At 36.8% G+C, this 15,980-nt stretch overlaps 1 protein-coding gene across 2 annotated transcripts in view; it reads left to right on the top strand.

Moving 5' to 3' along the window:
* Positions 1 to 5,087: 5,087 nt before the first annotated feature.
* The window catches only part of gfra1a (gdnf family receptor alpha 1a), a 117,990-nt gene continuing 107,097 nt past the window's right edge, over positions 5,088 to 15,980 (top strand). Inside the window, exons 1-3 of one of the 2 annotated variants that reach the window (XM_073834064.1) lie at positions 5,088 to 5,483; positions 5,998 to 6,300; positions 6,810 to 6,893. In XM_073834064.1, coding sequence (XP_073690165.1) covers positions 5,444 to 5,483; positions 5,998 to 6,300; positions 6,810 to 6,893 — 427 coding nt within the window. In that variant the 5' untranslated portion in view covers positions 5,088 to 5,443. The remainder of the gene's footprint in view (positions 5,484 to 5,997; positions 6,301 to 6,809; positions 6,894 to 15,980) is intronic. The other variant, XM_073834065.1, reaches the window with a different exon arrangement.

The raw sequence follows: 15,980 nt of genomic DNA on the forward strand, positions 1-15,980 counted from the left end.
AATTCGTTGTTTGTAGAGAGCGACGCACAGCATGCAGGCAGGTACGCACATATATACACGCACACACACAACTGTCATCTCTCTCGCCTTCACTCTCTCTCTCTCGGTCGATCGATAATTTGCTGAAACAAATGCTATAATTCATTCAAATAAATGTGATCTTACCGGACTATTTCATCTCTGTGTCTGATTTGAAGCGGGCAAAATGCTAGAGCTGCGTGTCATAACTGACGAAAATAACCGTCTTTTTTATCCATATGGTCAAATTTTGCGCTGCAAATATCAATCCTAGTTTTAACTTGTCTATAACTTGGCAAATGACCATGGAATAAGCGGAGTAATCAACAGTTTGCCGTGCATTTAAGGATTTAAAATGCACTTTGCGGAGGCAACCACCTTCCGCTTCCTGCCGCTAAAATGTTTGCGGCAGTATTAAAATAATACAAAAAGCTCAGGTCATAAGAGGTATGTATATACAACACACAACATTTAACAGAGTGCTTCTCTCTTTTTATAGCAAATAGATTTATTTCTTTTAAATATTTATGAGTTACTAATAAAATCACTTTTATATTTTTGTTTTATTTTTAAAAATCCATATTTTTTGTCATTAAATATATTTAAGTGTATTGTATTTATAATATTTTATTCTGCATTTTTTTTTATCATTTTGTATTGTCTTAAAGTTGTTTAAAAATATTTTTCTTAATAAAAGCTGTATATTTAATTTGTTTGGATGGATTGCCATTTTGTTGTCTATTAGATGTATATAGGCATTTAGTAGTTGTCTATTTGATGACTAGTATATTTTTAGGCTATGTTTAGATGTCTAATAAACAGCCCAAATTCAGTCTTGTTTTAGCCTAGACCCATATTCGCTGTCTATTAGACGTATACATGTAGTCGTTCAATAATGGTCTAACTGATGTCTAGTCTATTCTTGGGCTATGGTTAGACGTCTATTAAATTTTCACTGATAGCCCACATTTTGCCTTGTTTTAGCCTAGACCCATATTCCATGTCTATTTGACGTAAACATGTTGTCGTTCAAAAATGGTCTAACTGATGTCTAGTCTATTCTTGGGCTATGGTTAACGTCTATTAAATTTACAGCTAATAGATGTCTTTCTAGCAATTAACTGTTTTATTGTATATATACCACATCAGATAAGAATGGCAAATCAGAGAATAGAGGTGTGAAATTGTACCTTTTGAGTACAACAGCTTGTCGCTGGAGCAGTACCCTTTAAAGGACATCTTTGTACCTTTTTTACCCCATAGAGTACATAATAGTACCTTAGATTATAATACATACCCTTTAGGTACTCATATGTACCTATTAGGGGTAAAAAGGTACAAAAATGTCCTTTCAAGGGTACTGCTGCAGCAACAAGCTGTTGTACCCCAAAAGGTAAAATTTTAAACCCCTATTTTTCTGTGCCTGAAGTCAGGTGACTTTATTCTCATTATTATTTCAGATCAAATTGTTCAGTGTTTGCACTTGCATTACCTTGTTGAGTATAGAGTGTATACAGACAATGGCATCAACTTCCAGACAGTAGCTGTCGGATCAATAGCCTTGAAGTAGCCTACCCATTTACAAACCCATGATCCACTGGCAGAAGTGTACCTAGACACATAACCTGTGAGAAATATGTAAGCCTGTGGGATAGCTCAGCCATTTGGCCTCCTAAACTAAAGGTTTCATTCATCACCAGCCTTTGAAGCGCAATTTAAACTGCCAGTCTCCCTATTGTTTGGCGTTTGTAAGCACAGTCAGCAATCAATAACTTTAATTTGGTGCCATTTGGTCCAGCAGTATTTGTCACATCATTCTTTACTTTCTCCAGTTTCCCAGACACTGCTGGAAAGAATGGTTTTGATTTGGTGCCATGCAGCACATTAGAGTGTTCTAGCTTATATGAGCATGACTATATCATTTTGACATTCATTTGCAAAATGAGTTTTGTGTTTTTCAGTCTTTTTCTTCAACAATCAAACTCTTAAATCTGAACAGATCAGTTTCATTTATTGTAAGATGCAGTACAGTGCAAATTAGGTCTCGGCCCATCCAAGAAACCACCCAACACCCACCACCCCAACTGTCCGGCCCACCTTAAATCTTAGAGCTGGAGCCAGGCCTGGTACAAATCGATTTAGTTATTACATTTCAGATAATTCCCATTGAGAGAGAGAGAAAGAGCGATGAGGTGAGGGGAATATTTCAAATGATCTTGAACCCTGCTTGTCACCGATGGCCTGCAGAAACCCAGTTCTCCACTTACGGTTATTAGAATGAAATGAACTCAGGTTAATTGAGAAATGCATTTAAACCAGACGAGAAGCATGACTCCTGATTGAACAGTTGTCAGTAGATTTAGTCAGAGTAATTGATTCCTAATTAACTATGGACACAAGGAGAAACGTCAAAAAGTTTCGATTTTTTTTTTTCTCATGTATATGTTCATCTCATTGATAAAGAGAAATTGATTATGTTTAACCATAGTTAACTATAAAGCTATTAAATTGTAAAACGCATTATTAAGACAGAATAAGTAGAGTGTAGCTTAATCCAACAGACTGTGTCCTCAACACAAGGATATTCCAGTGGTTCTCAGCTAGGAATTGATGTCCTAAAAAAATAATTAATTTTATTAAACTAATTATATCCCTGATAACAAACATACATCACAAAGACATCTATTTGACGACTGCATTTACATCTGCAAGACGTATATTTTAGAGTCTTTGCCCAACTGCAATACGCCAATAGGACGTTTCCTATCAGATGTCAAGACCTCTATATTTGATGTCTGCTTTTATATCTGCAGGACATATTTTTTTTAGAGTGTTTGCTCATCTGCAATACGTCTATAGGATGTTTACTATCAGATGTCAAATAGACATTTATTAGATGTTTTTAAGATATTTATGATTTAGAATGTATGTAAAACGGACATCTTACAGACATCTTTTGGATGTTTGTACACTGCAGATGCTTTCCAGATCAAGCGATCATTAACAGACATCTTGCAGTGGTACGTGTGCTCTCTGGGAATTAAAATACAAAATTTGTTAACACATGTATTAGCAAGAACAGGAACTGTCCTGATAGCACACATACATCACAGAGATGTCTATTTGACGTCTGCATTTATATCTGCAAAACGTCTTTTTTTAGAGTGTTTGCTCATCTGCAATACGTCTATAGGACGTTTCGTATCAGATGTCAAATAGACGTTTAGAAAACATCTTTAGAAATGTTTATGATTTAGAATATATGTAAAACTGACATCTTAAAGACATCTATCGGATGTTGGTACACAGAAGATGCTTTCCAGATCAAGCTATCATTAACAGACATCTTGCAGTGGTACGTGTGCTCTCTGGGAATTAAAATACAAAATTTGTTAACACATGTATTAGTAAGAACAGGAACTACCCTGATAGGACACGTACATATCAGAGATGTCTATTTGACGTCTACATTTATATCCGCAAGACATATTTTTTTAGAGTGTTTGCTCATCTGTAATACGTCTTCTATAGGAAGTTTCCTATCAGATGTCAAATAGAAGTTTAGAAAATGTCTTTAGAATGTTTATGAGTTAGAATGTATGTAAAACTGACATCTTAAAGATGTCTATCAAATGTTTGTACACAGAAGATGCTTTCCAGGTGAAATGATCTTTAACAGACATCTTTCAAACGCACATATGCTATCTGGGTAGAAAAAGCTGTCGGTGTGAACAGAACTCAATTCAGTGTTTAAACTTGACAAACAAAGTCTTAGTTTTCCCCTCAGCAATTGCTAGTGGATCTGAAAGGTTTGTACTGGCAACTTCTGTGAGCTTTTTTCACTCTTCAGAGACAATTACTCATGGTCAGCTATAGTCTAGAGCAGAGTAGTAGCGTTTTATAATTTCCACAGTGATGACTTCTGCATTTGGTTTGTTACTTTTTGGAGCATTAATTTTTAGTTTATTTCAAGTTTTTTTTAAGGTTTTAGTCGCTATACAGTAGCATAGACCCATCTATTGACTTCAACAATGGAAGACTTGGGCCTGGTTTCACAGTCATGGCTTAGATTTTGTCAGGATTATGCTATAGAAAAACATTACTGGTAAACATTACTATCTTGAGACAAAACAATAGCACTGACATATTTTAAGATATGTCAATTAATACAGCTCACACTGACATGCATTTTAGTCTGGGACTAGTTTTAAGCCGTGTCTGTAAAACCAGGGGTTAAAAGTTGCAAATGTTGAGAATCACTGGTCTAGTCATTGCATGAGTAAAATGCACATACGTACCAACAGATGGCGACCTTCACCAGTCTGTCAATAAGCAATGAACTACTGTGAACGAGATCGCACCAAAAGTTTGAGGAGAAAAGACATAACAGTAATTATATATATATTATAATATTTACAATATATTATATTATAATTACAATATATTATCATTCCGTTAAAGAAAATGGGTCATGTTTTTTTTAATGTTTAATGACTAAACATATGTATTTTAAAGTTCTTAAATAAACTGAATTATTTTGATTTAATAAAAAGTCTTTATTTCTTGATTGTTAAATCTTAATGATCTCACCAATGTGTTCATCGTGCATGAAACAAAAATATTTTGACTGATTGTTTGACCGTGTTTCTTCGTACTTTCGTACTATTTTCTCAATGTTGCATGATGCGTTAGAAATAGCCTAATCTTAGAGCAAAAACGGAATAAGGATATTTACACGGAACAATCTGATACGTGTTAATAGTTTACTTGATTTCACTGGTTAGCAACCTATAGTGCCACCACACTCATCAACTCATATAATACCATTCAGACCAGACTGTCCAACTATCTACAGTCTACAGGTCAGGCAAATAAATGTGTTTTCAGCGTGTGCAGTGCAATTTCTTAAACACACTCACCAATGACGAGAATAACAAAGCAAGCAACGTGCAAAACCCCCATATACAGTTACACAAAACAGAGAGCTGTAAACACGATAAGTTTTGGAGTGGCAAAACGGGATGTCTTTGTCTTGTTGCCGTGCTCCACGCAGAAGCGCTGAGCGTGCACTGAGTCGCGTGTGGTTTTTGGTTTGGGTTACAGCGCAACTGAATGCCACAGTGCTGTCGCGCGTTCAGTCGTATGAGCATATCTTGAGAGCTGGAGTTTATTCTGCTGCCTTGCGACTCGTTTCTGCCTGTTTCTTACATTGTCTATGAGTCTTAATCCAAGAAACCATTCCATATCGGTTAGTGACAGTTTTGGACCAGCTTACGGAACATTTTTTTTCTTATATAGCCTACTCTGGATGTACATTGTGACCAACGATGTTTCAATGGACCTGAATGAGAAAGGATTATTCTTTTCATCGTCAAAACAATAAATCGCGTGTTTGAACAAACTTACCCACGGATAAAAAAGCGCAATGATCATCGCCGCAATTTACATCGTTTTACCGCTGTTGGGTGAGTTTTAAGGCGGTTTTACATATTCAGTGATTGATTGGTAAATGATATAGTAATCGATTGGTACATAGACACAGTATTATATTTAAGATTAAAACTGATGTAATCATTAAAAATAGTTTTTCCACATTGTAGTCTTTTTTGATTCTGTCCTATATATATATACACTCTATAGGATGTTACAATTGTCCCATAACTTGGGCATATTTTAGCTTTTGAGGATCAGCTCTGTTTTACTTTACACTTAAGCCATGCTTAAATCTTCTAGTGTTAATATTTTAATCTCTAAAGCACCTTGAGAGTTGATTAAACCCTTATAATCTTGAAAAATAATAAAAAATAATAATAATAAATGTTTATACGAATGAAAATTTAATTCAATAAAAACTTTATTAGTAGTAGCCTAGTATTATTAACATTATTTTGTAACACTCGAGTAGCCTAGATGTTGAAGCGGTCCAATAAAACGCAGTCCTATCCGTGATATAATTATTTCTATTGTCGTCCTCCATAGATGTGCTGTTATCTGCCGAGGAGTCTTACTTTACTAGTTCGAACCGGCTGGACTGTGTGAAGGCGAACGAGCTGTGTTTGAAGGAGCCGGGATGCAGCACAAAGTATCGAACTATGAGGCAGTGCGTGGCGGGGAGGGAGACCAACTTCAGTATGGTGACTGGAGTGGATGCGAAGGATGAATGCCGGCTTGCATTGGACGCTTTAAAGCAGAGCCCTTTGTATAACTGCCGCTGTAAAAGAGGCATGAAGAAAGAAAAGAACTGCCTGCGTATCTACTGGGGGATCTATCAGCATTTACAGGGTGCGCGGACTTGCCTTTTCATATAGTGCACTGTAAACATGTTTATGTTTACATATGTGACAGTATTGCAGCATAAAGTCATACACATCATTTTTTTCTGCCATTGTTTATTTTTAATACTTGGCAGCCAATAATACTAAGCCAAGGAAGTTGCTTTTCTGGGTTCTGTTATCAGATAGGGTCTCTGTAAAGTCTTCAAATGCCTCTCTGAAGTGTCCATTAAAGTTTATGAAGTGTGAGGTCATCTGATGCTTAATGTTAGTGTATATGTGTGTGCTGGAGGGGGTCAGGAACTTTCTCAGCGGCTCAACTGACCAGTATAGCTAATCAACCATAAACTGGCTACGGAAATGTAAACCACTCCAATGAATCAATGACCCAAATAACAAACCGACTTTACAGCTTTGTTTAATGCTCACATTTAATAACGACATTAATGATGAACTTTATTGATGTTGCATTTGAAAACATTTATTGCTATTTAGTCACATGTCATTTGTTTATTACAGGGAATGATTTACTTGAGGATTCTCCATATGAACCTGTGAACAGCCGGCTTTCTGACATTTTTCGACTGGCTCCCATCTATTCAGGTAGGAGGTGTTTTTTTTTAAGTGGATCAAATAAAGACTGCTATGTGGGGGAAAAAGACGTGGACTTTGATTTGGTTTAGTTCAACCAGTGGGAATGTTTTTCTCTCTTATGTCCTATATGTTTTCCTCCCTCGTTTTCCTCTATATGCCCTTGTGGATGCATGCTATCTTCAGGTCTTTGATCCTCTGGATCTTGCATGGGGAGATATAGTTCTGAATGTTCATGGTTAGTGCTCAGTGAACCATTATAAATGCTGTACACTTTTGCCAACTCTAGGGGCAATGCAATAGCTCGGTCCAGGGATGCACCCGATGCGAGGTGTTGGTGATGTGACAGTAGTATTTGAATGTGCTTTGTTTGGAGGAGGGGCTGCAATGAAATTACTTTTTTTAATGTGCCTGGGGTTACTGAGGCAAAGTGTTTGTGAGGGTAGCCGGGGTTGTGTGAGTCTGGCCTGAGATGCTGGATGCTGACTTGGATCATCCTCTAGGTGGCAATGTTGTTCCCTGCTTCAGCATGGAGAGGCCCCTAATAAAAAAAAAGCAAGATGCGCTGTCAAAGGTGTGCAGAACAGATGGTGACAGCAAAGGTTTAACAGCACCAGACGAAGTCAGATCGAAAGTTTTCATTTGCTGCAGCAACTGATTTTCTTAATATTAGGCTGAGAGAGGGTAAAGGATAAGAAACACTTAATTTAATTAAGAACATACATTAAAAGCTTTTGAAATGTCTCTTGAAATGCATTGTAAATAAAAATATATAATATATATTTTATAATTGATATATAAAAATCAGTTGTATTTTTTATTACCCTGGACCACAAAAAACAGTCATAAGGGTACTTTTTTTTTTTTTTTTAATTGAGAGGTAAACATCATCTGAAAGCTGATTAAATAAGCTTTCAAAAGATGGTTTGTTAGGATAGGGCAATATTTGAAAATCTTGGATCTGGGGGTGCAAAAAAATCTAAATATTGAGAAAATCACCTTTAAAGTTGTCCAAATTAAATTCTTAGCAATGCATATTACTAATAAAAAAATTAAGTTTTGATATATTCACGGTAGGGAATTTACAAAATATCTTAATGGAAAATATTTACTTAATATCCTAATGATTTTGGCATAAAAGAAAAAAAAAAAAATATATATATATATATATATATATATATAATATATATATAATTTTTTTTTTTTTTTTTTTTTTTCCGGCTATTGCTACAAATATACCCGTGCTACTTAAGACTTAAGGTTTTGTTGTCCAGGGTCACATATAAATAAATATGTACTAATACATATTTTATTAATAAAAAATGTTTATGCATATAATAAATTCATATTTTGGTAACATTTATTTATACATGACGGTTACTGTGTGAAACTGTGTTACCGGCTGACTCCCAGCTGTTACTGATTTGTAGTAAAAGAAAACTTGAGAAGAAACTTAAACCTTCCAAATTCAATGTCACTGGCAAGTCATGTCAATCAAAATAACGAAAGCGAAGAACCGCAAAGCCTGGATAGAGCTTCCCTTAGGGAACCAGAATAAGGTGGTAAACACCACAGTAATTAAAATAACATGTACCTTGCTACCTTTTCCTCACACCCTCTCTCTTTGTGGCTGTGAGAGCCGAAAGTTACGGCAGAGTGCTCTAAATCTGAGGGTGCTCCTTATTCCCCAATGGAAAGCTTTTTACCTTGATTGACGGCTGAGTTCCATGGCTAAGAAAAAGGCCAAGCAGGGAATCAGTTCCCCACCTACATGGGGATTTATGACACAGACACTCAAGACAAGACAGACTACAGTCTTGGCGTTTGGGAGTAGTAGGTCACAGTTTTATTAGCACTTCCTTCTCAATAGCTAAAAGATTAATTTTTGTTTTAATTGAATATACATGTTTAATTTGTTCGGGCTAATTGAGTTACATTATTTGCATGTTTTTGTTTTATCGTGGTGGAGATAGTAACAGTAACAATACGTGAGTCTAAATGTCTCAGCAATATAGTTATGCTTATGATCATTTCAGGTCATTACAGAACTGCATCTTTAATTTGTCTGTCCAAGAATTGCACTCAGAGGGCCTTTGAATATACATTTTAATACTTAATACCTTAAATACTATTTCATATTTTACATTCATCCTGTAGTTTAGAAGGAGACAGCTTGAATTTGTTAGATCTGCTGAGTGTTACTTAATTTATTTCACCTTAGATGATCAGATTTCCAGCTATAAATCTGTCCCCTCAGAAATGGAACATGTCTTCACTTTTAACCAATAGCCATTTGTTTTTGAAATCCCACACTTTAATCTGATAGTTCACCCAAAAATGTCAATTCTGTCATTAATTACTCATCCTCGTGTCGTTCCAAACCCGTAAGACCTTTGTTCATCTTCAGAATAGAAGATATTTTTGATGAAATCCAGAGCTTTCTGACCTTCCATAGACAGCAAGGGTCCTACCATGTTCAAGGTCCAGAAAGGTACCAAGAATGTCGACAAAATAGTCATCAGTGGTTCAACCATAAGAGCTCTTGGATTTCATAAATGAAATCTTACGGGTTTGAAACAACATGAGAGTGAACTATCCCTTTAAAGAAGTCAAATGTTGTTCGTTACATCACTGAGAGAATATTTTAAAATAAAAGCTAAAACAGCCAATTTTATGTTAATGTTATGGTCTCCCTTTATAAAACCCAGCTGTGTTCTCTTGGGATGTTGAGCCTGGTTGTGTGTTGCTTGTGTGTGAAACATACTGAGTCCTCATGAAAACTACCTCTCCCCCTGTCTGTTTTCCTGCTGAGTATCCTGCTGGGTTTTACCTGTATTGATGTCTGCTCTCCACTCAATTAAATGGCTTATTGAATGCTGCAGGGCTTCCTCTCTCTTGGGACTGTTGCCCCTTATTTGCCTGAAGTGCCCTCATATGCCTCAGTGCCAATAAAACAAATCCAAAGACAGGGTGATGTAGGGGTCAAAGTTTCTTTAGTTTCCATAGTAGAGCTGCTGCAGATGGACTGGGTTTGCAGGTGTGTCTCCCTCTACTCATAAACGCAGATGTCTTGCTTCGAAATGCACTGAAATGTCAACAAATAGGTGAGGACAGGATAATGTAAACTGTTTAGATAGAGAGTTGACTGAGATCCTGTTTACCTGGCTTGAATGAAGTTTTCGGGTGTTTTGACATTTTTCTTTTTCCAAGTTTTGCTGGTTTTACAGGCTTAGTACAGCAAGGCTGAGTAAATGATGACAGAATTTTCATTTAAAGGGACAGTTCACCCAAAAATGAAAATTCTGTCATTAATTACTCACCCTCATGTCGTTCCAAACCCGTAGGACCTTCGTTTATCTTTGGAACACAACTTAAGATATTTTTGATGAAATCCAAGAGCTCTCTGACCCTCCATAGACAGCAAGGGTCCTACCACGATCAAGGCACAGAAACATAGTAAGGACATCACTAAAATAGTCCATGTGACATCAAAGGCTCAACCTTAATTTTACAAATCTATAAGAATACTTCATGTGTGCAAAGAAAACTAAAAATAATGACTTTGTCCAACAATTCTTCACCTCCACGTCACCCTGGCACCATTTTGGAGAGTATCATGATGAGTACCACTGATGTTACATTGGTCTATTTTAATAATGTCCATACTACATTTCTGTGCCTTAAACGTGGTAGGACTCTTGCTGTCTATGGAGGGTCAGAGAGCTCTCGGATTTAATCTAAAATATCTTAACTTAGATAATCTTAGATAAGATAATCTTATAACTTATAACTTGTGTTCCGAAGATGAACAAAGGTCTTACAGGTTTGGAACGATATGAGGGTGAGTATCAATGACAGAATTTTTATTTTTGGATGAACTGTCTCTTTATGAAGTATGGTGGGGATACCAGAAAACTAGCATCCAAAACACAACTTGTGCTGGTCTTTTCAATAGCAGTAGCAGGATCTAAGTGTGATTATACTGTACAAAAGCTTGGAAAAGGGACACCATAATTGGTGGGATTTCTCACTATAATACAAAACTGCAAGGAAAGATTGTAAATAGAGGGAATTAGTAAGAGAGAGGTAAGTATGAGGCAGTACGCTTAAAGCAGTGAGGAAAGCACCACGTTTCACAGCTAGTTTATTCACACTTATTTGCCACTCTCTTGTCCTCTGATCTGAGTTGACTTTGCATTACCTCCACATCATTAGGCTTTATACAGGAGGAGAACCGAGAGAAACTAAGCGCCTGAACACACTCTCCTATACTGAAACACTTTCTATTCGTATCTCAGCATTATCTGTTTCTAGCATGCTTGGCTGCAGTATATCTGAACTTGGCCTTAGAAGTAGTAATTCAATCTTGTTGTGGGGAAATAAAAATTCACAAGTTTGGAAAACAAAAGCCGTTATTATCATGGAGATGCATGGTGTAAAATTGGAAGTTTGTTGATAAAGTCCTTGGCAATATCAGCCAATTGTCATTTAGCGTTCAGTGGCCCTGTGAAACAAATGGGGCCGGAGGGAGAATGTGACACAAAGTGTAATAGCCAGTCTGCTATGTAGCTTGAGTTGGCTAGGCTGAAATTGCCCAAATGATGGGGTAGCCATGAAAAAAAAAAAAAAAACAGGACATCAAACAATTTAGAAAAGCGCGGCTATGGATAAGGATGAGTTGCTGTATAAATGTGTTGTTTCTTGGCCTCTTTGGAGAGCTTTTCGTCATAACAACTGTTTGGCTGCCATTGTGGAGATATGAAAGACTTCAGCACTCAGAATCTAGCACTCTTTCCATCTGTGTATCACCCGTCTGTGTGTCTGTCTATCTATTTGCAAGGCAGGCAGTGTCTCCTCAAAATATTAGATGAGAAAAAAAATAGTAGTACAAAAAAAAAAAAAAAAAAATTACAAAATATACCATTAAAAAGTGTATAAATCACTAATTTTTCTAAAAAAAAAAAAAAAAAAAAAAAACCTTGTCCAACACCGACACCAGCAGGTAAAGTTACAGCTGGAGTCTGCGTCTCTCTTGCCTCCTCTGAGCTCACTGAGTTTTAACAGACCCCCTAAAGCGTGCAGTGATTTTGGTGGGGGGTAATTAAGAATAATGGAGGAAATTCACGTGAGAGTCACAATATGATTGGATATGACTGGTTATGATCGGCTGTGATTGGTTCATGCGATAATTCCCACCTCTTGTGTTTGTGAGCATTCGCGAATCAGTCTGAATAAAAAATATAATAGTGTTAATAGGAAAATGAATAAAAAATAAGTACTCACACACTTAGGTATAACCACTTTGTTACATCAAAATAACACTTAAAATGACATGAAAACATGATCTGAGTTTTTAGTGAGTAATCAGCTTGGTGAAATTGAAAGTAAATCTCAGTGTCTGTGACCAATATTACAAATTTGATGACTGATGATCCAAAATAGTTAAAAGTTAACTATTAAAAAAAATAGCTGAACATACATTTACAAAATACACTGTTTAATATGATACTACCTTGAGTTATTATTTTGGAATAAATGTAAAATGCTTAAAACACTAACTTTATGAGATTCATACTTGGTTTAATGAATAGAATATAATCTATTATCTGTCTCTATTCATCCATCCAATAAATCTTTAAAATGTTTTCAAACCTTTTGTTTTTATTAACTAAGCTTTTCTAGTTCATCTAGAAAATGAGTTAAATGAGTTATTATTCTTTCTACCATTCAAATCAAATTATAATTATGCATCCTGTCTGTAGTTCCAATTCTCAGTTCATATTCAGGAAGTTTACAAGATCCTCAGTTCAGCTCTGAATGCTGTACAAACCTACAACACATTTTAGAAGGCAACACAGTTTGTATAAATAGCATTTATATATTAATACTAAATACATAAGAAATAATGTGTACCAAAAATCTTTGTCATATCTTTATGTTAACATACTTTACTAGCCTTATGTTTTGTAGCTTGGATGCAACCTTCACCGTCTCATGGTGCAAACAGGAAATAAACTGCTCTGGTCATGTGACAATTTGCACTAATCATGTGAAACTGCACATATTTAAGTGAGACCCTTTATTTTTTCCATATTTGCAGGAAGTGCACTAACACATCAATCAGAAAAGTGTTTAGAGTGTCACAATTATGACCGGTGGGATTAAATGAGTTAATGTTTATGTTTAAGATTTAGTATTTTTCTGGGATAATCAAGTTTTTCTTTGCAGTTTAGATTTTTGTTTGTGGTTCCGTTTCCTTGTGGTGTCAACTTTAGGCAATGTGAGTGGTATGACCTTCCAGACTTGCCGTGCAACACTTCTGAAAATCCCTATACTGACATGACACTGTGAAGCTGTCAACACCCAGCTAGTGCTGGAGCAGCGCTTGGTTAATCAGTTCCAGACTGAGAACACGTTGTTTCACGGAATGAAACTCACCATGACAGCAGAACATGGACATAATTTATGTAAGATTATAGTACCATAACAGTAACAAAGTATTATGTAGCATAATATTCAGCGGGTTTCTAAATAACAAGTTATTAATGTCGACAATGACATGCCACTTAGAATTCTGCTGTTTCCACACACTGCCTACCCAGCATTGCTCTCCGTTGCACAGGTGTTTGATGCCTCTCTTGACACAAAGCACCGGAACTCCTTTCATTTCAGTGGGAGTGGGAGCACAGTACTTGGCAAGCTCTCCTTAAATGATTCACCCTTTCGAAGTCAGCCTCCATTCGCCACTATAAAAGCTCTGTGCACCGCGGTGCTGTTCTGGGAAAGTCCATCACGCAATACAAAAGCCTTTCATGTTGGCAACTGTATGCTGACCGTGCTTAAGCAGGAACTGTTAGTGCAGATCAAGCAGGCCAAGGAAGCATCAGGCTATCATTTCCCAGCTCCCCTCTCACTATTTTGTGGGTTTTGTTCTGCTAAACTCTCTTCTATCCTCCTGGAGCGAGTTGCTGCTCAGGGAGACTTCAGCTATGAAAGCTAATCAATAGCGAGCCATGTTAAAATAGAAACCTGAAGCTGTGAGTACAAGAAACCATCGATTTTTTTGTTTCTCTCCTTTTCCTGTCACCTTAGCTCTTCCGTTTAGATGGATCAGAGGAATATCTGTCTGTTGCTAATGCTCAAGTATACAGTTGCAGTACAGTATAGGACATTTTAAAACGCAATTGAAATGCAAAGTAGGGGTGAGCGGGGCACAACCTAACGTGGGGTTAATTGTAACAAACGTGATTCAAATATTTCCACACATGCTAGCATAACCAAATTTACGGTATTTACTAGTTGCCATAGCAACACTATGCAGAGAAAAAGAGCCCCAAAATTCAAAAGCATTTTTAAGATATCGCTGAATATTTATTTTACCATAGTAAAAGTACATTTCTGGCTGAAGTAAACTTTTCATTTCAGTTTTTAATATTCATTTAAAATTAGACAAAACTGCTATTATTTTAATCTCCAATTTGTTATTTATCAGTTTAGATAGTTTATTAATGCTTGGCAAAACAGCAGAAGAAACTAACCTGTTTTAAACTCCAGTCTCGCAGATGGGGAACGTTGTAACACTGTGTGACAATATGCCCCGCTGTTATTAAACTATGCTATTCTATGACATTAGCGATGCAATTTACACTATTGACTTATAAGGATTTTGATAAGAAACCACAAGAAACAGGTGAATAAAGGCTGACAATCAATGTTTAATGTTCAGATGTTATTATTTCAAGAAATGTAAAGCATTTTGGCTGGTTTATGTGTGTGGTGTTCTATGAGAGCTGTGTGTGGAGGGAGGAGAGTGTTTTTCTGAATGTCTAAATGTGTTTCATCTATTTGTCCACATTGTTTTGAACTACTGTACGGCTGTGTGTTGCGATCAGGGCCGTTCAAAGCATTGTTGCGATGTGTTCATTGTCAAACTCCAAAATTAGATTATTTTTATTTAAAAAAAAAAAACGTCATTACTTCATTTGAAAAAGTTAACACATTTATATTACTGACAAAATATTTTAGTTTGTTGTGTATATTTTTTTTAATTCGATCAGATAACATTTTAAGCTGTCATATGGTCGTGTTACAACGTGCCCCTCAGATGTTACAATGTACCCTACCTACGGGGCATGTTGTCACGTTTCACTTACTTTATTTTGAGGTAAATAACGAAATACGTATACACTGTAAATATGAAACAAAGTGATATATTTGTACTAGACAAGTGTGAAAATAATGTGGATAAATATTGTACTCTGAACCCCAAGTGGATTTACAGAAATCGCTAAATTCAAAAAGTGTTAGGTTGTGCCCCGCTCTACCCTAGCTCCATAGTGTGACAATATCTCAAATGGACATGAGCAATATCTTTTTTTTCTTTTTTCCTAAGATTTTGCACTTTTTTACGTGACTACTTATTGTTAGTTAATATTCTAGATTTTTATATATTACAAATAAAGAACTAAAACATTTAGAATCGGTTGGCAAAGGTAATATTACTGTTAGGCAATTTTTATTGCATTTTTAAATATAATTTATAGAAGCCTCAGTCACAGCCAAAGGTCCCAGCTGGTCTGCTATCTACAGCAGGTGACTGGCAGCTGAAGGTGGACCTGGGGAGGCAACTGAAGTTTCCAGACCACATCACCAGCACAACACTCAGGCCAGATATGGTCCTAACATCAGAGAGTACAAAGCAAGTGGTGCTACTGGAACTCACAGTCCCCTGGGAAGACAGGATTGAGGAAGCTTTTGAGCGGAAAAAGGCGAAGTATTCGGAACTGGTGGAGGACTGCAGGCGGAAGGGGTGGAGGGCCCGCTGTGAGCCAATTGAGATTGGCTGCAGAGGATTCCCAGGACAGAGCCTGCAGCGATCACTCAGGCTGCTTGGAATTAGAGGTGCTCAAGGAAGGAAAGCCACCAGAAACATCTGCGAGGCAGCGGAGAAAGCCTCTAGGTGGCTGTGGATCAAAAGGGGCGACGTATGGCTTAGTGCGCTGCTTGGACACAAGTCGGGGTCTGATCATCCCCGGCTGGGTCGCTCAGGTGAGGGTGTCTGATGATCTAAGACCCGAAACACCCTGTGACCCTGGGTTC

This window comes from Garra rufa, chromosome 2 (genome assembly GCF_049309525.1).
Source record: "Garra rufa chromosome 2, GarRuf1.0, whole genome shotgun sequence".
Lineage (NCBI taxonomy): Eukaryota > Metazoa > Chordata > Actinopteri > Cypriniformes > Cyprinidae > Garra > Garra rufa.